We start from the raw sequence: 22,913 nt of genomic DNA on the forward strand, positions 1-22,913 counted from the left end.
TTTATACGTTTAGGTTCTATGAGAACTTCCTTCACGAACGTTGTAGAGCGCGTCGATACGAGTTCGTAGACATGCGGAACGCTGAAATCGGAGTTCGTATGAAGAAGTTATGGCCTTCGGAAAAAGTTTCCATTTTGGTTAAATAGCAAAAATTTTCAGAAACCCGAAAATTTCCAAAAAGGGAAACTTTCTCCCCCGACCCCAGTTTCGCCTTCTCACCTTCGCCGGCCGATTTCTTCCTCCTCCGGCCACCTTTTGCTTCGATTCCAAAGGGAATCCTGCTCTACATGTCTGTGGTGGTGATTCGTCGTGGGAAGCACCGTAGACGACGGTCCAAGGCCGAGAAGTTGCACGGTGGAGCTGCAAATTGCCGACCTTGGTTCTCCCAGCTCCGGCCACTATAGCACGAGTTCTTTGAGGGATTTTCTAGCCCAGAGGAAGTAGAAGCTACACCCAAGAAGGCTTGCAACGATTTGATCTGTGGTGATCGAATTTTGGAGTTTTTGAATCTAGGGTTTTTCGAATCCTTCGGCTTGCGAGGTAAAATTATACTTTTTGGCTCATAATCTGATTTTGGTGTAGTTATGAAAGTTTCAATTGGAGTTGAGATGAAGAACTTTGATGTTGGAAGTTTTGTCAAATTTTGACTTTGGTTTGGTGGCGGTGCCGCCACTGTGGTGGTGGTTTCCGGTGGCTTCCGGCCACCTCTGGGGCAGTTTCTGCTCCTCAGTGCGATCTACTCGTCGATACGAGCATTTCGATATATAGTTTGTAATTTTTGGAAATCGTATGAGCATGTTATGAATTTTCAAAGTTTTAGGGTTTTCGGTTTGATCGGTTTATGATCCGTAGGGATTCGGTCGTCCGATTGACTTATAATTTTGATGGATTGATCGTACAAGTATTTTGGAGACCCCGGGTGGTCTCGGAAGAAGTTTCGCCTTGATTGGCGTCACTTTCAGATTTTTAGTGTGTTTCGGGAGTTTCGAAATTAAATGGTTTTTGTTAATTCGTGTGCTGAATCGAGGTTGTACTTGCTTTAGGTGATTGACGGAATTGTGTGAGCAGAGTATGGATGATTTTGTGCTTGTCTTGGTTTGTGTGAAGATTCAGCTGGATTTAGAGGTGAGTAAATCTCACGTGGTTCATTTACGAACAGATTTATTTATTACTCGGAATTACTTGTTTAATTGTTAAATCATTTTCGAAACAAATTATTTGTTTTAAAATATATGAACTTGATCGACAACGGTTCATGGGTAAGTTAAAACATGGTTTTGATATAAAATGATTTTTGAGTAGTTAATTTATAAAACTATAGTTGGTATTAGTGGTCATTCCTGCGTGAATGACTACGTATATATATATTTACGTGGAATATATATATATGGATGGAGTGGCGTTGTGATATGTATATGTTTGATGGTTATATTGTTGAAAGAGTGAATTGAAAATGTGAATTATTCAGAATGTGGATTTGTGCGTTTACTCTTTGTGGAAAATTCGTTATATCAGGGGCTTGTTGATTTGTCGTGTTGAAAGAGTAATTGTGTTGGGGTAACATTTTGAGTCATGTGGGATTCTTTGTAAATGTTTTCTGATCTTCGGATCTGGAGTCACAGTGGTGACCGTTTTCTGATCTTCGGATCTAGTGTTTATTAGGAGTTGATGGGTGATCATCTACTTTAGTCAAAGTCGATGGGTGAACATCGACTATCGACTTTAGTTTGGAGTTGATGGGTGATCATTGACTTTAGTGTGAGATGTTGGACTTCTTCATTGATTTTCCTTTTCCTTCTAATTGTTGTTTTTTTAAGTAATCTCCTGAACTAAGTTATATGCAGGGATTACTGTCTTTTGAATTGTTTGTTTTAATGTGATCTCCTGAACTAAATTATATGCAGGGATTACCGCTTTTTGAATTGTTTGTTTGATGTAAATTCCTGAACTAAACTCCCTGCAGGGATTTATATGATTTCTATTGTTTGTTTTCAATGTGATCTCCTGAACTAAGTTTCCATGCAGGGATTACTGATTTTACTTAATTCAATTGTAAGTGCGGTTGTGGTTTGAGACTTGTAGTGAGTTGTGAATGAGTTGTGAGGTCATCGTTTTGACAAATGCTTTATGTTGAGGGGAAGTGAGTGTGATTTGTCGTTGAGATGATATGATATGATATGAACTTGATGTTTGGTTGTGTTTTGTGAAATTAAATATTGTTGCTTTAATTCATCTCACGAATTGAGAAATTATAAGCATGCATGACGTGAGTCACTTTAATTGAGTTTACTCGTACGGGCTGAAAAGCTTACCGAGTTTGTTTTATTCAACCCGGTGCACTATTCTATGGTGTAGGGTTTATTGTGCAGGTCAGTGTAATCATCATCGAAGCTGAGGTTTTGTTGCTGTCGTAGCTTGGACGTAGTATGGTATCTTGGTTCTAGTCTTCCGCTGTGTTGTGAGTGTAGAGAGTGTGTTTACTTATTGAATTATTTTTCGGTTTAATTTGTAAACACTTGGTGATGTGATATTTGACTCTAGAGAACGAGTCGGTATTGACATTGTGAGCTCAGTTTGTTTGTTGCTTAGTTTAAATGAAAATTTTTCTATGTGTGTTTTCTTGTGTTTGTTCTCGCGTTTCGGATTTGAATTTTCTTTATTCAAAATTCGGGGCGTGACAATCATGGGGATCTACATATTGGGTTATGGGCAGCTTTGGTGTTTTCCCAGTACTCGAAGGCCAGCTTGTTGTCGAACCTGATCACTTGAAGAGGGCATGGCTTTTTTTGTTGGTACGTTAGATCACACTGAGCTCTCCAGATTGCCTAGCACATACAGCTGATCAAAGTAAGTAGCCACTTCTTCTCTGATTGTGTAGTGATAGTTTCCAGTATTGTCAGAAGCCAGGAATCAAAATTTGTGATCCTTTGTTTATCAATTTTGATGCCTACGGGTGAACCAAACCACACTTCCTTCACCCATGTACAGAGCAGAAGAGTATGCTTTATAGATTCCTCAAAGGCTCCGCAAATGGGACATAGCAGGGATGACATTAGTCTCCTTCTAATAAAGAGATTTAGGAATGTAGGAAATGCACCACTAAGAACTTTCCAAAAGAAAGACTTAATTTTAGGCAGAGTAGTCATATTCCAAACAATCTTCCATACCTTAGTAGAGACTAAATGAGATGATCCCGACTTGGTGGCCATTGGGGCAGTAGTGAGCTGGGAGTGAACCCAATGGTATCCGGTTTTTACCGAGTAAGTCCCATTCTGATTCCATGGCCAAATAAGATTATCCTCCCCTCCTCTGTCACCAATTGGGATGTTTAGTATTTTTTTCAGCTTCTAGTGGTTGGAGTAGATGTATGATGCACCCTAAGTTCCAAGAGTGGGAGTCCCAATCAATAAGGTCATGAACCATTGTTGGAGTATTATCCTATGGGGAGCCGATCGTATGGAGTGGTCGGATGTCGGGAGGGTGTAACTAGCTATCCTTCCATATGTTTACCTTATAGCCATTGATGACTTGCCAGCTTGAACCTTTGAAGAGATGGTCTCTTGCTTGGAGAAGACTAGACCATCCTCATGAGGCTCTATAGACTTTCTCGGCTTGAAGAAAGTCACAATTTGGAAAATATCTGGCCTTTAGGACACGGACCCATAGGGTTTCAGGTTGCTCTATGATACTCAAGCACTGTTTCGCTAGAAGGGCTAGGTTGAAATGATATATGTCCCTGAAACCAATACCTCCAGCTTCCTTCGGTTTACAAAGATAATTCCAGCTGCTCCAGTGAAGTTTACTACCATACTCTGATTCTCCCCACCAAAAGTTACTAATAGTGGAGTTGATTTTTTCACATATACTCATTTGGGAACTTGAAGCAAGACATCGGGTAGGCAGGGATAGACAAGGCACAGATTTAGGACCTTCTTTCCAGCCGCAGATAAGGTTTTCTCCTTCCAACCCTCTAGCTTTCTACTAATGCGCTCTTTGATGTACAAAAGTGCTTCTTTTTTGGATCTCCCCCAGATAGTAGGCATCCCCAAATAGGTTCCCGGATTATCGACTTCTATGAAAGACAATAGAGTACACATGAGTCTCCTTATTTGATCCGTAGTGTTTGGGGAGTAGAAAATGCTTGACTTTTCTTTGTTGATCATTTGGCCTGACACCTTGCAGTACTCATCTAGGATCCTCACTAATTTCCAACAGTTCAAAAGAGTAGCTATTAGGAAGAAGAGTGAGTCATCGACAAAGAAAATGTGAGATATGGTAGGGCAAGATCGTGTCAGCTTGACTCCCAGTAAGGAACTGTCTTGGATAGCATATGGCAAGCGTAATGATAAGACCTCACTGACTATTAGAAAGAGGTAGGATGAGAGTGGATCACCCTGCCTCAAACCACAACTAGGCCTAAAGAAAAGCCCTGGGTTACCATTTAAGACCACAGAGAGTGACCATTGAAACACACTTCATAATCAAACCCACTGTGGTGAGAAATCGAATCTTAGGGGGGCCGTCTCTAGAAAATCCCAATCCACCCTATCATAGGCCTTGTTCATATCCAGCTTTAAACCAAACTCATGACAATCCCCCCCCCCCCCCTCTTTAGTCAGAGATAATGATAAGTCTCATGGGCTAGTATGATTTTGTCATGTATTAGCCTTTCCGAGACGAAAGCATTTTGGTTGGGGGAAATCAAGAGAGGGAGTAATGCTTTTAAACGGTTCGCCAATACCTTAGCGAGAATCTTGTAGGAATTGTTGCATAGGCTAATCGGACGAAACTATGAGGTTGTCTCAGGGTTGGGGACACTACAAGAGAAAATCTTTGCAAACAAGGCATACCCCTGGAGCCTAGCATCTCCCCAAGCTTTCTCCCATTGTTCTTTGTCATTTGGTCCAGGGGTATGCCATGGGCCTGTATCCAGTACAAGGTTTGAAAAATCGCTAGGCGTTAGTCGAGCGGAGGTCAGGCGACTAGCGCCCAGACGACTAGACGGGTGCCTAGGCGCCTCCTAAGCGGTTTTATACTTTTTAATTTATATTTTATTTTTATGGTATATAATTAATTAATTATATAATTAAGAATACATAATAGCTATAGCAATCATTTTATATAATTATAATTATAGCAATAAATAAGAATATGTACCCATGAATCTATAATTATGTATGCCATGATACAAGTACTGTAATTATCCAAACAAATATGCTACGCATCACCTCTCTTCGACATTTCATCATACACCTGGCGTGCAACTTCAAGTCTCTGATTCTTCACAAGCATATTAATGAACAATATAGAATCCAAAAGGCTGCAAAACCCCCATTTCTTCTATGTCTCTCTATCCATGAGCATTAAATCCCCACAAACTCACAAGTGACTCTCTCTCTCTCTCTCTGGGCTTCAGCTTTGAAAAGCCGAAATCCACAGTTTGCTCAAAATCAAAACTAGGTGCCAAGTTTCAGTCAGTCTCCAACTCCAAATCAAAATCATTTGCAATCGTCTCTCGTTGCTTTTCCTCTCACGAAACTAAAAACTCAGAAAAATCCCCAAATCCTATTTAACCCTAAACAAGGCTTCGATTGTTTTTTGGGTTTTCATTCAATTCCAGATTTTGATTTCTCTTCGTAAATTATCTAATCACTCAAGATTGTGCTTAATCAGTAAGGTTCATTTCAATTCCAGATCCGCCTAGCCCGGCTGCCCAACTGCCCAGAAGCCTCGTCGCTCTCCTAGGCCGCCTAGGCGGCCGCCCAAGCCCAGCCCGCCTACCCCCACCGATATGGCATTACTCAGGGCGGAGACCTGCCGCCCAGCGCTTAGACGCCGCCTAGGCGGCCTGGGCGACCGAGTTTTAGAACACTGATCCAGTAAGTTGCATGATTAGTGTCAATGTCATCAATGGAATGGAAGTGAGGCCAATGTCTAACTGAAAGGCAATAACCCTTAACGTTCCATGGACTCTCATTGATCAGTTTACTAGCCAGCTTCTCTAAACCGACCGTTAACACTTCTTCACCCGTATGATTCGGATCTGGCCTAGAGATTTCCACATCCCCATCAGTATTTCCTTGACTCCACCCAGACCAGGTTCCTCATCCGCAATAAGAATTCCCAGGAGACTAATACCAGCCTCTAGGTCCAGGAAATCAGCAGTATCTTCGAAGCATACTGACATAGCTTCAATGATACCCTCATCCTCATAAGGTATGTCATGAGGTGGGTTAGATGATGAAGCCATAATGACTCGTATAATGGAAGAGACAAGCTCTACAGAAACCACAAGTGGGTAAAATAGAAAGACCACAAGGTAGGTGGAAAAGTAATGACAACTAACCAGAAAAGTACTGTATTAAGATTTCGACCTGGCCATCAAATCACAACAGCAACATCAGGTATAGTTGAGGTCTTCTCCGTTATGTTCGTTTTGCCCGGGGTCAAGGGACTGTCTCTTTTGTAGGCTATGCACCCCAGACGGAGGAAACAACCGAAGCGCAGAGACAGTATGCTCCTTACATGATGCTGTAAGGCTCGACCCCACGAAACAAACAGAAAGAGAGGAGTATCTCGGCGGGGTGGACCTGGAATTAGCTAGATGCGGTGAGTTAGGCAAAAGATCTCAGGTATAAAGAGTCGAGTAAGTTGCCGGAGCAAGGGCATGGTGAGACACACAATTACAGTCATGCTTAGACAGGGACCATTTGAACCTAATCTTTTGCTAACTCTACCCACCCCATGAAATTTGGTACTGTATTTAAGCCCATTAATAGGGCTGCACACGGATTGAGTTGGATCAGTTTTGACTCTAAACCGTCTATATACTAAAGTGAGCGGTTGAAGCATTTTGGACAACCGGTTATTAAAAAAATAAGCTTAACCTGATCCAATCCAATCCAATTAAATATGGTTTTGTTCAGTCGGTTAGGCGGTTTTAACCTATATTATATTAAGGATTAAATTCAGTTTACCCCCCTGAGGTTTGGGGGTAATTTCATGTTAGTCTCTGTTCTTTCAATTTAATCAGTTTACCCCCCAAGCTTGTCAATTCTCCTCAACCGTGTCTATTCCATCCAATTTGGACGTTAAGTCTGACTTTTGAAGGCTAAAATGGTCATTTCAAGACAAAAAAAACTATTAAAAAAAAAAGGAATTTTTTTATTTTTTCTTCTGTTTTTTATTTTTTATTTTTTATTTTTTTATTTTTTCTGTTTTTTCGTTTTTTAATTTTTTTCTTCTGTTTTTTCATTTTTTGTATTTTTTATTTTTTTTATTATGTCTTCAACCTATACACCACAAGTTATAATAGGTTTATAAGAACAAAAAGATACTCTAGGTGGTTGAAAGTCGCTCGCTCATCTACGATATTTGTGATATATCTCCGATAAAGTGAAGAATTTTAGGAGATATCCCCAATAAAGTGAAGAAATAAATATCTGTAAAAAAAATGATTTTACACTTTATCTATAAATATCTGTAAAAAATAATTTTACACAGATATTTCTTCACGATTTTACACTTTATCTGTAAATATCTGTAAAAAATAATTTTACACAGACATTTCTTCACTTTATTGGGGATATATCCTAAAATTCTTCTCTTTATCGGAGATATATCATAAATATCGTAGATCAACGAGAGACTTTCAACCACCTAGAGTATCTTTTTATTTTTATAAACGAATAAACCTATTATAACTTGTGGTGTATAGGTTGAAGACAAAATTTATATATAAAAAAAAACAGAAAAAAAAAATTTAAAAAAAATAAAACGAAAAAAAGAAAAAAAAATTCCTTTTTTTTTTTAGTTTTTTTTTTGTCTTGAAATGACCATTTTAGCCCTCAAAAGTCAGACTTAACGGTCCAAATTGGACGGAATATTAGAAATTGGATACAGCTGATTGAAATTGGAAAGCTTGGAGGGTAAACTGATTAAATTGAAAGGACATGGACTAACATGAAATTACCCCCAAACCTTAGGGGGGTAAACTGAATTTAAACCTAATATTAACATACTTTTTATAAAAAAAAAAATTGAGTGTTTCTATTGGGACCTCCAAATCTGCTCAGTTGACCTCACTCTATTATGAATTATTAAATGACATATATAACCTCTTATAAAATGACTATTAAGGACAATAATTATACCCAAAAAAATATTATATTTAATTTCTCTAGACTTTCCAATTCAATAATATTATATTGCATTCTTTATTATTTTCCTTATCTATTTTCATTTTTCAATTTCACTACATACTCATTAAAGCATTTATTTATATTTAATAAGAATGAAAACTATAATCAAGATCATGTGACATAAAAATTCCTATCATCATATAGGTTGAACGCATATTGGTGAGGGATAACAAAAGAAATCATTTTATGACCTAAATCCCAGTGTATTCATTATAGAAAAGAGCTAGCAGTAAAAAAAATCTAAAAAACTATTAAATAATTAATCATGAGGTATAGAAAATAGAGAAAATAATTAAACATTAAGAAAAATTACTCTTCATTTTTTTTTGCACATCTACAAGAGAAAAAAAAAGTAAAAAAAAAAACAATTCTTTTTTATTAGAAATTAATTTTTAAAGCCCAATACCTTTTTTTTTTTAGAGGAATGGTGTCAAACTTTATTGAAAGAAAACAAACTAGTGATTACAAAGTTCAGCATCTATCACATTACAAAGAAAGGAAGGTACAGAAGAGTAAAAGAGAGGCTGGCCAACAGCAACAGCTTCTGCAGCCATCAGGTGAGCTGCTATGTTGGCATCCCTTCTTGTGTGCATAATTCGAACATTGGGCAGAGCATCAAGAAGCACTCCTAGATCATCATAAATCCGACCCAATCTGGAAAGGTTAACTCCAGCCTTACACAACTGTTGTTGGATGATTAAAGAATCAGTTTCCACAATTGCAGGTTGCAAAGACTGGTCAACAATGAGTTCGAGGGCTTCCCTACACGCTAGAAGCTCAGAATGTTCAGCAGACAACAATCCCAAGACCGGTCTGCCCTTCCCCACCACAAATTGTCCTGAATGATCTCTTACCACCAAACCAATCCCACCAGTTCCAGAAGCTATATCAAAAGCCCCATCAATGTTCAACTTAACACAACCAAAAGGAGGACATTTCCAACGAACTACCCCAATATTCCTGTATCCTCGACTAATACTACAAGAATTATGGAAGATGTAATCTTGAAGCCTAGAAGTGGAGAGCAGCACTACATCACCTACAGTCTTAGTCTTCCCCTCCCATACTCTACTATTTCTTTCCTTCCACACCCCCCATAGTAGAAAGATCAACATATCAAAGTGCTGAGTAGTTAACTTACCTGAACAAAACTTAATCCAGTCCAGCACACTCAAAGAATCTGTCTCAGTCGTGAAACATACATGATCCAGTGTCTGACTTGAGTTCAAAACTGCCCTAGTGAAAGGACAATCTCGACATAAATGTAATGTAGTTTCCTGCCTCCCAATACAAAGCACACACAGCTGGGACTCAAGATTAACATGTTTGGTTAACAAACGATCCAATGATGGAAGAATATCATTACAAATCTTCCACATGTTCACCTTAGCAGTACAAGGGATCTGAGCCTTCCAGATTTGCTTCCAAAAAGTAGTAGAAGTTTGATTCAAAATCGCAGGTCGTTCCACTACTGATGAGAAAGCATGCCTATAAGCTATTTTCACTGAAAACTCGCCTTTTTGTCCCACTTCCATGCAAGTCTATCCTGTACCAGATGTCGAGACAAAGGTATAGCCAAAATAGCTTCTGCCTCCACCACATTAAATATTGAACGTACCTTTAGCTCATCCCAGAATCCTGGTACACTGATCAGATCCATGACCCTCATGCTTTCATTCTGCAATGATAGACCCAAAGTAGGAGCAAAGTTTGGTAAATCTGGCACCCAAGCATCATGCCAAATACGAACAGAACTCCCATTACCAATTTGCCAGTACGACCCCAATCTTAGTAAGTCTCGTGTCCCAAAAATACTTCTCCAAGAATAAGATGGGGCGCTATGGCTCGGAGCATCCCAAAAAGAACCCTCTGGAAAATATTTTGCCTTGTAAAGTCTAGCAATAAGTGAATCCGGATTACATACTATCCTCCAAGCTTGTTTTGCAAGCATAGCTCGGTTGAATTCACTAAGGTTCCTAAAGCCCAAACCTCCTTCCTCCTTAGGGTGACAAAGAAAATTCCAAGCTTTCCAGTGTATCTTCCTCTGATCATCCGTACTCCCCCACCAAAACCTAGCACACATTTGTTCCAAGTCCTCGCAAAAATTATGCGTTAACTGAAAGACGCTGATAGTATAAGTCGGAAGAGCTTGAGCCACAACCCGGATTAGAATATCTTTTCCAGCACTACTAAGCATTTTCCCTTGCCATGTTTGTAACTTTTTGGCAAGTCTTTCTTTGATGTATTGAAAAGTAGCAGTTTTTTTGCGGCCTACATATGTTGGAAGACCCAAATATCTTGCATGAGATTCCACAATTTCCACCCCCATCACTGAGGCAACATCATCTTGTAAGTCCGTATCGACATTTTTGCTGAACACCACTGAGCTCTTATTAAAATTCACCAACTGTCCAGATGCTCTTCCATACGTCTCAATAACTTCCTGAATTTCATAACAAGCCTCACGGGAAGCTTGAGCATATAACATACTATCATCTGCAAAAAGCAAATGATTAATAGGTGGAGCATCAACACAGACCTCAACCCCTGGGAGACGACCGAGACGCTGTTTTTGTTGTAGGAGTGCAGAGAAACCTTCTGCCCCAATCAAGAAAAGATAAGGTGATAAGGGATCCCCCTGTCGCAGACCTCTGCTAGGTGTGACAATTCCCCTAGGCTTTCCCCGAATTAAGAAAGAGAATTTAACTGTACAAACACATTGCATGACCAACTCAATCCAACTCCTTGTAAATCCAAATCTCTCCAACACCTTCCTGAGAAAGAACCATTCCATCCTGTCATATGCTTTACTCAAGTCTAATTTTAGAGCCATATATCCAACCTGCCCCTTCCCTTTTATTATGAATAAAATGAGCAACCTCATTGGCAACAAGAATGTTGTCATCAATTAACCTCCCAGGTGTAAATGCACTTTGAAAGGGCGAGATAATATCTGGCAGAAGGGTTTTGAGTCTGTTTGCAATAGCTTTCGAGCAGATCTTGTAAAGAACGTTACAAAGTGCTATAGGTCTCAAATCCGACATATGCATAGGGTTATCAACCTTTGGAATTAAACAAATATGTGTAAAGTTCACCTCCTTAAGCAGCTTTCCATTATGTAGAAAGTCCTGAACTGCGGCTGTTACATCATCACCCACAATCTTCCAATAATGTTGAAAGAATAACGGGGGCATACCATCTGGTCCGGGGGATTTTGTAGGGTACATCTGGAACAAAGCACTTTTTACTTCATCTTCAGAATATGGAGCACAAAGATAGGCATTCATTGCCGGTGTCACACACGGCATAATTGCATTAAGAGTCTGATTCATTGCAGCCATGTCAACTGGAGTTGCAGTAAACAAAGAAGTGAAATACTCTGTGACCACTTGTTCCACGCCAACATCATCCTCCCGCCAAACATTCTGATTATCAAATAACCCATGGATAACATTCTTACGCTTTTTGTTTGCAGCCTTTCGATGGAAGAAGCCAGTATTTCTATCGCCTTCTTTCAACCACAGCACCTTTGCTCTTTGTCTCCAAAATGACTCTTCTTGGGACAAAAGTAATTGAAGTTTATCCATCAGCATTTTCTTTTCCTCCTGAATAGCCATCGTAGAAGTGGAATCCATTAATTCCTCCAGTCTTGTTCGAACTCCAAGCATCTGCTGTTGCCGATATCTAAAAGCTTCTCTTTGCCATTTGTCTAAGACAATTCGAGTATGAGCTAGCTTCTTGACCACTTGAAACATAGGAATCCCAGTATATTCAGTTTGCCAAGCACCCTTTACCAATTGATCACACTCTGGATGTTGTAACCAAAACGATTCAAATTTGAACCTATGATGTTTTGGTCTCTTAGGTATAGGAGTTGCACTTGCTTGGAGCAATATAGGAACATGGTCAGAGTCACTAGGTGGCAGATGAGTAACCCTAGTAAATCCAAACACATCACACCAAGATGGAGTACATACAGCTCGATCTAACCTTAGATGAGTTTCAGAGTTCCACCATGTAGCCCTAGAGCCCTGAAAACCCAAATCTAATAGATCACAGTAGCCTAATGCCTCCCTGAAACCCCTCATTTGCCGTTCTGCCCTAGGTAGCCCACCTATCTTCTCATCGCTATTGAGAATCTCGTTAAAGTCCCCAATGACGACCCATGGTAACGAATCCATATCCCCCAACTCCTTCAACAGATGCCATGACAAATCACGATCTACAGTCCGGGCATAACCATAAAATCCCGTTAAACGCCAGCGAGCTGCTCCAGGTCCCCCATGGATCTCTGCATCAATATGATGCGCAGATCGCGTTCGAACCCTCAGATCCACTTCCGCACTCCAGAAAAGTCCCAAACCCCCAGCCTGTCCATCACTGAGAACCTCTTTAGAATTCGAAAACCCTAGAGCCAGATGCAAAGAGCGAAAGTCTTCCATTCTGCTTATCTTGGTTTCACATAAGAAAACAATTTGAGGCTTATTCTGGATGATTAGATCCTTCAAAGCTCTCTTGGTAGTGTCGTTGCAGATACCTCTGCAATTCCAGCTAATAATTTCCATCAAAATGGTATTGTGAACTCTCCTTCTAGAACCCTAGAAAGCAAACCCTAGCAAGCGGTTTCCCAACTCGTTAGGTCAGACACCCCTGGGGATAACGATATACAAACGACATAAAGATGTATGATTTAAAGCCCAATACCTTGTGTTTGAGTTTCTTTTTTATTAGATAAGAGATTTATGTAATCTGGTTAATGAATGAATATGTAATTAATAGTTTGTTTGCAAATTATATGAGTGAGGTTATTTCAGGAATTTGAGTGAGGTTTAGTGAGTAAATTTAGTATTTGAAAATTTGATAGGAGGTGTAAAAAGAAAGGAGGTCAAGTGAGTAAATTTGGAGGTTCCAATAGAAAAACTCAAAAAAATTATAGTAAAATTCAATCTAAATAATAAAAATTATACTAAATAATAAGCATAATCTAAATTTAAAATACAATAATCAAATCCAAAACCAATATTCAAAAACCAAAATCCAAATAGATTGAAGGTGATTGACTTATTTGATGGCTTAGCTATATAAATACTAGCTTAATATGGTAGTATTTTGAAAGGGGGTTAAGAGCCCCATCAGATGTTATTATTGATGGAATTATTATACCGCGAGGGGGACGTGGTGCCTAAACCTCGAGTATGATTACATGCATCTGCAAAGAGAACGTCCTCAATAATAGAGGGAGTCTCTTCAATCCAAACATCATCAAAATAAGATAAACTAGCAAGGTGTGCTAAACGGTGAGCAACACTATTTGCTTCACGTAAAATATGTCGAACCTGTATAAAGTTAAAGGCACTCATGTACTCTTTGCAGTCATTCACAATTTGACCTATCTCTGAGTAGTCCTCAGCTTAATATGGTAGTATTAAAGGTTAAAGAATGAGAGATTGAGATATGTGATATGAGAGGATCAAATTAATCATAGCGATTATATATTAGACTTCTAGGACTTTGGGCATTGGATTCGATATGGTAGTATATTATTTGAGAATAAAGTTATAATTGGATATGTAGAACTTAGAACAATTGGACAAATGAATATATATATATATATATATATATATATATATATATATTTATAAATTTAAAACTAGTCTTATTATATTTCAAACATACCGGTCAGTTCGGGTTCTACGGTTTAAGCAAAAAAGAAACCAAACCAACCCAATTCAGAAATGGTTTAGTTTGGTATTGAACCAGCTTTCAATTTTTAAAGTTAAAAAACCTTAACCAAACCCTATTTACCGGTCGGTTTTGACCGGTTTGTACCATGTTTTGCACACCCCTACCCATTAATCCTATTAGATTTGGTGGAACAGGGAAGCTGATTGTGATTAAAATCAGTGAGATATCATGAAATTACTTTAGGGATTCTTAGGTAGAGACCAAAGATAGAAGAAGATGAAGATGGATTATTCTGTGGGTAGAGCAGAGCCAAAACAGAGGGAGCTGATGAACATTTTGAAATGTGAATACGGTTTACTCCTTGTTAACAAGAGAACATGTAATTTTGGGAGACTAAGACATTCTCTACTGGAAGGCTGTGGAGAAATAAAACTAGGGATGACATTTGTACCCATTGGGTATTACTCACCCAATAATAATTCGCGGGTAATACCCATCAAATAATTCATGGGTATGGGTATTTACCCACCCATTTCTAAATGGATAAAACTCATACCCACCCATTTACCCATTTTCAGTTTTTTATTTTTATTTTATTTTTAAGGATTTTAGCCTATTAAAAGCTGGGATTTTTTTTTTTGACAAATACTTATTACTTAATATTTCTAGTTTTCTACCACTACAAACATTCACCCGTTTTCAATATGGGCAATTTTTTTTTATTTATTTATAATTTTTTTTCGTTATACTTACTTCAAACATCTACCACTACATTATTGTTTTTTTTTTATCTGAATATTTCTACTTTAGTGTTAAGTTAGTAAATAACTTCAATGATTAGAAGAAAAAAATTACAAAATGAGAATTCTAATATCTAAATCCTATATACTAAAATAAAATGAGAATTCTAACTTCAATGGTTTTTTATTATAAAACCACTTTAACCCAGGCAAAGCACATAAAAACTTGTGCCTCCGTACAAGGCCAAGAGCAGACGTGGACAGCCCGTGGCTGTATTAATTAACTGGCGCTAGGTTGTCCACACCAGATTATCCCTTCTTTCCCTGTCACGCATTTTCTCACTTGACTAAGATTTTGTTTCGGAAGAGAGAGATTCTCTGCTTCACACTTCACTCACTTTCAACTAAAGCAGACGAATCTGATACCGCCAGCTGTACCCCACCAACCTGACGACCTCATGACCAAGATACGGGATACGATCGGATCCAGTCCAGCTAGCTTACAACACAATAGTGTTTACTTACGTACGTACTCTACATACCAACACAAATTATGCTTCTGCGTGGGACCCGCACCCAAAAACCTAGAACTGTCTCGGGGCCCCACGATTCACATGGATCACGTGGCGTGTTTCTATTTGACAAGCCATTCCAACTAAACAATTTGGCTCCTACCGTTGGTTCAATCATCAAACTCTTTTTATTATTCCTAAGAAGTGTTAAAACTTTGGGAATCTTGGTCTTTTTATTGGATGGTTATGCATTTGAATAAATTAAAAATATTAGGAGAATAGACCGGAAATGGAATCTGGGCCAGGAGTGTCCACATCATCTTTGGTGATCAATTATATATTCAAAAGTTTTATGATTGAGTGTAAAAGCTTCAAAATTACGCATAAATTGTAAAACTTTATGAACGTTTTTTTTGTTTTTGGTAAATAAAACTTTATGAACGTTAGCTGTTAGAAATGATTACAAAAATTTTACAAAAGAAGAAAACAAGCTATCAAAATTTTTATAAAATGTAGTAATATGGATATATACTATCGTCCCAAATTTTTTTTTTTTTTAATTAAATTAACAACTCACGTACAGCAATTAGCATATTGTGAGTTGAACTCACAACCTCGCACTTATAAAGGAAAACTTATGCCACTAGATCAAATTATACTTAATTGGTAAAGGGTAATTTATTTTGAAAAGAATTTTTTTTTATTTTTATTAATATCTACCTTGAATAGAATCTAACATGTACTAATAATGTATGATTAATTTCAAAATTTTACACTAGATTAGTATATTTAAAATGTATTTTATTTTTACTCTAGCCAGGTGAATTAGGGAAAGAAAACTCTAACTAACTTAAGTATCGAAGCAAACCTCAAATAAAAAAACTAATCAGTATCAAACCAAACCTCAACATAACAAATCTCTAATAAGTATCAAACCTCAAATTATGACTTTGATAAGTCACACACTCACACCAAGAACGTGGCATCTTAATTATGTTTGGTTAGAACCCTCTTTTTGCCGCCCTAGCTTTGTGTTGAAGACTTGGTTTCAGTTCTCAATTCTCATCACATGCATTGTGGGTTTCTTATTCCTTCGAACGCACGTTGTGTAAGGAAGCAAGTAACTCGAGGGTTTCGATAAAAACAAGTAAAAAGTAAAAGTTACGAGGGTCAGACTGGTCAACATGTGTGGGATTCACAATCATATTTTTGCCAAGTGTGATTAACAATCATTTAAACGATTGAACTTTTCATAATGTAATGGCCACCCAATCACTACTCCACAGGTTAAAAGTCTTTAACTCTATGATCAAAAGCAGTAATCATACTGGTAATCAAAACGTACAAAAGTAATGTTTAAATAGTTGTTCCAAATTCCAATCAATTGAAATATACCCCTTTCTTTGCATTATATATTCATAGTTTCCTATTTTTTTAATGAACGGTTAAATTTTTAGTGAAGCGATTTTATTAGATATACTCTTTATTAATTAGAAGACAAGTAACAAAACTAAATTTCATCGCTAAATGTTGGTTTGTAAAAAAAACCCAAATTCTCTCTCTCTCTCTCTCTCGAGAACACTAAGCTTGCGGCGGCAAAGGCAGTTCCAGCCCTCGTCCGGTGGCTCTTCGGCATCGCCTTGATGTCGTGGTGATGTTGCCGGACGGGCAACACATGGTGTAGCCCTCTGGGATCTTTGCTTATGGTTTTAACAGGTAGCTGGCCTATTCGGATTGAGACAGCTTGGGGATGGATGTTCGTGCGTATCGGTTTCAGATCGACGAAGGCGACTGGGTTTTGTTCGTTCCTGACGGCGGCGGCTGGGTTTCGATCCGGACGAATGCAGCTGAGTTTCGCTCCAGACGGTAGTGCGTGTGCGACCCATACCGAGTTGGGGTTGAGTTTTCATATGTGGTGTGGTTCGTCCCTCTCTTCTGGGTTGGGCGCGAGCTCAGAGACGGGTGGCGGCAAGGCAAGGTCCCGGCGGCAATCTGCAGGCGTGCGTGGAGCTTGCAGGCTTGGGTTGTGGAGAGCAGATGGGCTAGGCTTCGTTTGTTGGGCCTTGGCAGGATGTCCTTTAGGGCTGCTGTTTTATTGGACTGGGCTTTCACTTTGTCATTTGGGCCAAGTGTTTGTACCTAGGGCTTTAGATTGTTAGTAGTGTTGCTTTCAAATAACCCTTTTCTAGGGACTATGCTTGTTAGGTTTTCTTTCGAGCACTAATGAGTATAGTTTTACTCGGTCTATTACTGCGTCCTAGATTATTGTAGTAATAGGCTTGCTTTCATAAGTGAGCACTGGATGTCTAATGAGTGGTCTAGTACTATGTACCGTGTGTTACCTCCACAACCTCTTGTCTATCTTCGAATGGTAGCGGAGGGGTATGTAATGACCATTCTGGCTTGAGTACTTCAATCATTGATGGATTGATTCAAAAAAAAAAAAAAAAATTAGAAGACAAGTAACAATTACAAAATTCTATACCTAATTAACATACTCATTGTTGTACGTTAGGTTTATTTGAAAACTTACGTACATAGTAACCAATAATTAGAAAGTCAGACAATTCTAATGATCTAACTGCCCTGTCACATACTCATTTTTGATCAACCGACTCTAAGAGCAAGTCCACCGGTTTGTTTTTGACCGGTCACCAGCTAGGAAAAGCTGAGGTGGTGACCAAAGAGGGAAAAATTCAGTTTCCACCGGTTGCTTCTTAACCAGCCAAAGGATGACCTTTCTTGACCGAAGCCAAGAAAAAAGCCAACTCCATGACATTTTCCTTAACCAGCCAAGCCCTCTGCCAACTCGGCCCAGCCCCAAACGTGGGTGACGTCGTCTACACAACTGGAGAAGGCGACGCGCTGAAGGAAGAAAGTGGAGGACGAGACGCTGGAAGCCAAGCCCAGAGGTGCCGGAAAGCTGCCGGCGTCAAAGACAGCGACGAAACCAAGATTAACCCAGAAACCAAATTGTCAAAACTCGATCAAATCGAAAATCTAATTATACTAGAGTGTAGAGCACGATGAGAAGAGTGAGTTCCATACCACATGCGGCCCAATCGGTGGTCAGAGTCGCCAGAAATTGCAGAGCTTGCTGGTGAAGGTTCGGGCTTCTCTCTGTTGTTTCTCCCTCCTAGTCGGGTGCATGAGCGATCTGAGACCCCAGGCGTGATGGCGACGAGGAGACGAAGACATCGGTGGTCGTGCGCCGTCGTAGGGTGGCCGGACGTGGAAGTTCCAGTTGGTCGCGGGTCAGGGGTGCATCTCGGGTCAGAGGGAGCTCTCTCTCGAGCTTTCTGGATCGTCCATCTGATCCCATGCCTATTGATAGGCTTTTTTTAATATTGAAAAAGTAAAATAAAATTATAAAAAAGTTCAATGAATAGTAAAAAAATAAAAATAATGAACAGTCTTGACCGGTCAAGAAAAAAACGAGTGTAAACCCATGTCCAGTGGCAGTGAACAGTATCTTGACTGGTCAGATTCTTGACTTCTCGACTTTGCCTTTTCTTGACTACGGGTGCACTTGCTCTAATAGGAAAGAGTAAAACCTACATAAAAATAAAAAACAAAGCAACTTGTGATGTGGCAGCTAAAAATGGTATATATTATTATCTATTTCTCTCTATTTTTTTTTTTCTCTCTCTCTCTTATCTGATAAGAAAACAGAGAAAATAAATGACATTGTATCAGTATTCATAACAAAGGGTCCCCCACCAAACGAGGTGACGTCAACAAGAAGTATTGATTACTCGAGGTCATGGCTATCATGCATGTTCTTTTATGTAAATGGTCATCCCAGCTTTCATGTATTGTAACTCCACTTATTGTTTTGCTTTTAAATTATATATACTTTCATGGTCATTCCCAGCTTTCATGTCTTGCAAATTCCTGTATTGTTATTGGGACTCATTGTTCATTTGCTTCGCAACTTCTTGAGTTTGAACCATTTGCTGCTTCTACTCTTTTTTGTTACCATGTGTCAATTTTACTTTCGACAACGGATCTTCTCTCCGGACGATACTAAGAATAGAAGTTTGACGGATGCTCATATTTGGATTAGGGTCCTATGCTAACGCACTTGCTAATCAAGGTGGCATTGGTGACGTTGTCTTAGTCGGGAGCGTTCCAATATGATCAACATTTTGGGGAATTAGTTAATTAGTTTTTCGTCCTCGACAAGTATGTGGCTCTAGCCTTCTAGAGAAGAGATCGATTCATTATGATTCACCATGTCATAACCTTTGTTGCTTGGCGTGTGGATACTATTTATGTTAAATAAAACAAGGGAGATACTCGAATTATGGAGAGACAAAAATACACAAAATTACGAGCTAGTTAAGTAGATTTGATGATAATTTTTTTTTTAAAAGGTCAAATTGATGATGTTAACTTTTTAATAGTTGATCTTATAAATAAGAAATAATGGTCTACAGACTACAGTGGAATTCACCTGGTCAGCAACTGACCAAATAATTTTCTTAGTCAATTACTGAACAGGTGAACTAATTGTAATGGTCTAATAACACGCTAGTAGAAGAAATCAAAAGTTTTGTGACACAAAGTGACAAAACTGACAATAATGCACAAAATTCTTCGATGCAATTAGTAATTTGTATAACGACTTTGTGATAACTCAATGTGAGATGTGACATACCTAACAAGTTTTTTCTTTATTAAGCAATTAGCTTCATTTTGCTCAATACATGCTAAAGTTATGCTTATCTTTACTCTTTTTATACAGCGTAGGTCAGTGACCATGTGAGGAGGAGATCATACACAACTTTTATTCAAGTAGAAGGAGACTTGAAAATATTTGTTGATAGCATTACAAATAAAATCAGTCATCCTTAGCGGATCAAAAGGCTCCTTCAAGATATTGATCAGCTGACTTCTCAATTTCATCTTATTCCCTTCTAACACGTTTGGAGAAAAGCATTTTTCCGGCTGATGAGTGGCTGATTTTGGACACTATGACAATTTCTACTTGAAATCATTGACTACCCATTTCTGCTATGAATGCCTTGTATCATAATTTTTTAGGTTATGGTTGTGTTTAGGGTTATGGTTGTGTTAGAGGAGACTGTTTATAGCATTTGTGTTTATCTTTGTTCTATCAAAAAAGAAAAAAAAAATTCCCACCAAATAGTATTTAAAAAAATCTAACAAAAATTTCATGTATTCAAACTATGCCCAATTTCATAGGTGGTATTCAAAGTGTAGGAAATACATATGTGTATAAGAACTGAAAGTAATAGGGTTAAAGAATACCTATTATTGGAAATCTTTTGTATAAAAAATAGATGCATTCCATTTCACTACAATCATTACTTGACTTCTTCTTTTTGAGATGCCATGAACTTTTTTTGCCAAACCCAACTTCAAGAGAAGAGAAATCCTAGTGAATCACATTTTATGTTCACATCATATAAGACATTTCTAAATAATATCCGAAAAGGTAGTTTCCTAATGTTTGAGGGGTAAGTAGGAAAATAACTAAATTCTAGTGATAGTGACTTAAAAAATTTAACAATAAATTTCAAATAAAAGTAATTCCAAGATACGGGCCGTTTCTAGTTTTAGGGGGGTGTATTCATTTAGGAGTCTATAATATTTTTTTTGTATTTTGAAAGTCTATAGTATTCAATTGAGATTTTAAACAATTTTTTTTTTTTTTTTTTTTTTAACAATTCTTTAAAATCTTGATGTATTCAATTAAGATTTAAAATTATCTATTCAAATCTGCAGATATTCAAAAGTATATGGATTTTTAAGGATTTCATTAAATGCTGGATTTTGGAGGATTTTATAGTGCTTTTTATACATATCAAAACTCAAAAAGCAATCCAACCACTTCCCAAGAGATTTTGATGGATTATTTCTCACTCAAAAAATGAAGCTCTTCACCAAAAAAAAAAAAAAGAAGCAGCTCTCAATAGGTGACACTCATCCATTTTGTCTTAGACCAATCTTCCCACTATCCTCCTCTGCCTCTGCTCTCATCTAATAATTTTTTTATTATTTTTATCATTATAGGTCTGGAAGCCTTAATCCTTCTAGCTAATTAAGCTCAATTTCAATGGTATTGTTAAGATGATACATACACACATGTTTCTTTTTTTTGAATTAAACCCAAAGCCAGGTGCCGATATATATACATATATTCATCTAAAGCCAGAATAGGCCGTTACATACACACATGTTTCTTTTGTAGATTAGATATGAAATAAATTATGTCATTAGTTTACTACTTTATTTTTTGTGTAACATTTTGGTTGATTAGTTTTCTCTTGCCTTATTTGGGCTGGCGGGCTTGTCTCTGGATTCGGGAAGGATTTGGGTCCGAATTTGGGACCCAGGTCGTACCCAAATTCGGATTGTAGATCCGAGACAGATGCTCCTGTTGTGTTGGTATTGGTTCTGGTTCTTGGGAGTTCGTCTGCTGACATTCGAGTTTTTGACACCCTTGGTCACTTTCGAACTCTTGGTGATCGAATCACCTCTCCTAGGTGATTCTCTCATCGGTTACGGTTACGGCTATGGTTACTACTACATTGACACTGCTCTCGTGACATATGTAGTGCAGCGATACCAAATTCTTTGGTATCAAGTCACGTCCTGGTTACCCTTTACTCTAGATGCGTTTGTGCATCTTGCTATGTTTTATTGTTTTTTCTTCATTATAGATGCGATTGTGTATCTTGTTATGTTTTATTATTTTTCTTTCGATGCGTTTGCATCGCTCCATGTACTCCTTAGTTTCAATTAATATAGTTTGTCGTCTTTCCCTTCAAAAAAAAAAATATAATACACAACATAAAGAATGGTAGATTGCGTTTTTGTCACTGATATAGCATTATAGTTGGATCCATACATCCATTGCTTTTAAAGAAGAAGAAAGAAAGAAAAAATTAACCTACCAAAAACATCATAAAGACTTGTAAAATCTAAACAAATACTAGTAAATCAATCCATTATAATCAATCAGAGTCCATATAGAATTTAAACAATCCGTGGATTAAGTAAATCCATGGATTATAAAAACTCAAACAAATATCATTTAATTTCCTCCCAAAATTTTTTACAAATTCCTTAGGTTTTCTCTCTAGGGCCGCTGCTTTAGGGGTTTTGAAGACTGTCATAGCCTCCGTCCGATGGCGCGTCCATGGATGCTGTCGTCAGACGAGATTTGGTGTTGAGTGAGCACGGTTCTCTTGATCGGAGTGGTTTCGTTCTGGATCGATCGGGTCGGTGGCTCGTGGTTGGTGAGATCGGAGTTGCTGGGAGGTTGTGGCTTGATTTTTGCAGGATTCAGTCGCGGGTCGGAGGGCCGTCGGTGAACCCGGTTGGCTTTGCTGGTTTAGGAGGGGAGAGGGCGATGAGATTCACAGTGGTCGTTCGACACTTGCTTGGACGGGGCTGGTTTTTGCACATTAGGCTATCCTTGATTGGTGTTGTGGATTTTATTCCCGGATCCGGTCTAGATAGAGTAGCCGGAAAAGCTTGTCTTTGGGACAATCAGGTGGGAGGAGCGGTGACAGTGGTGACCATTGGCATGTGGGAGTTCGATGCAGGCTGGGGTGATCTGAGGTAGATTGTGGAGTTTCGATGCAGGCGGCGATCTATTGCAGACGGTGGTCTGTGACAGACGGCGGCTCGATGCAGGCGAGGCTCCGATGCAGGCAGTGGTGTCTGCAGGTGGTGGTGACCCAAGGCAGGTGATGGAAAAATTGGGTTGTGCTTGACTAGTTGGCTGCGGTCTCATTGCTATT

The 22,913-nt window shown here is 38.5% G+C and overlaps 1 protein-coding gene across 1 annotated transcript; it reads right to left on the reverse strand.

Annotated features, from left to right (window-relative positions):
* Nucleotides 1-8,656: 8,656 nt before the first annotated feature.
* On the reverse strand, nucleotides 8,657-9,580 carry LOC133725545 (uncharacterized). Its single transcript, XM_062152834.1, has one exon. It carries the CDS (start codon nucleotides 9,578-9,580, stop codon nucleotides 8,657-8,659), a length of 924 nt encoding a protein of 307 aa, XP_062008818.1.
* Nucleotides 9,581-22,913: the final 13,333 nt, after the last annotated feature.

Source organism: Rosa rugosa, chromosome 1, assembly GCF_958449725.1.
Source record: "Rosa rugosa chromosome 1, drRosRugo1.1, whole genome shotgun sequence".
Taxonomy (NCBI): domain Eukaryota; kingdom Viridiplantae; phylum Streptophyta; class Magnoliopsida; order Rosales; family Rosaceae; genus Rosa; species Rosa rugosa.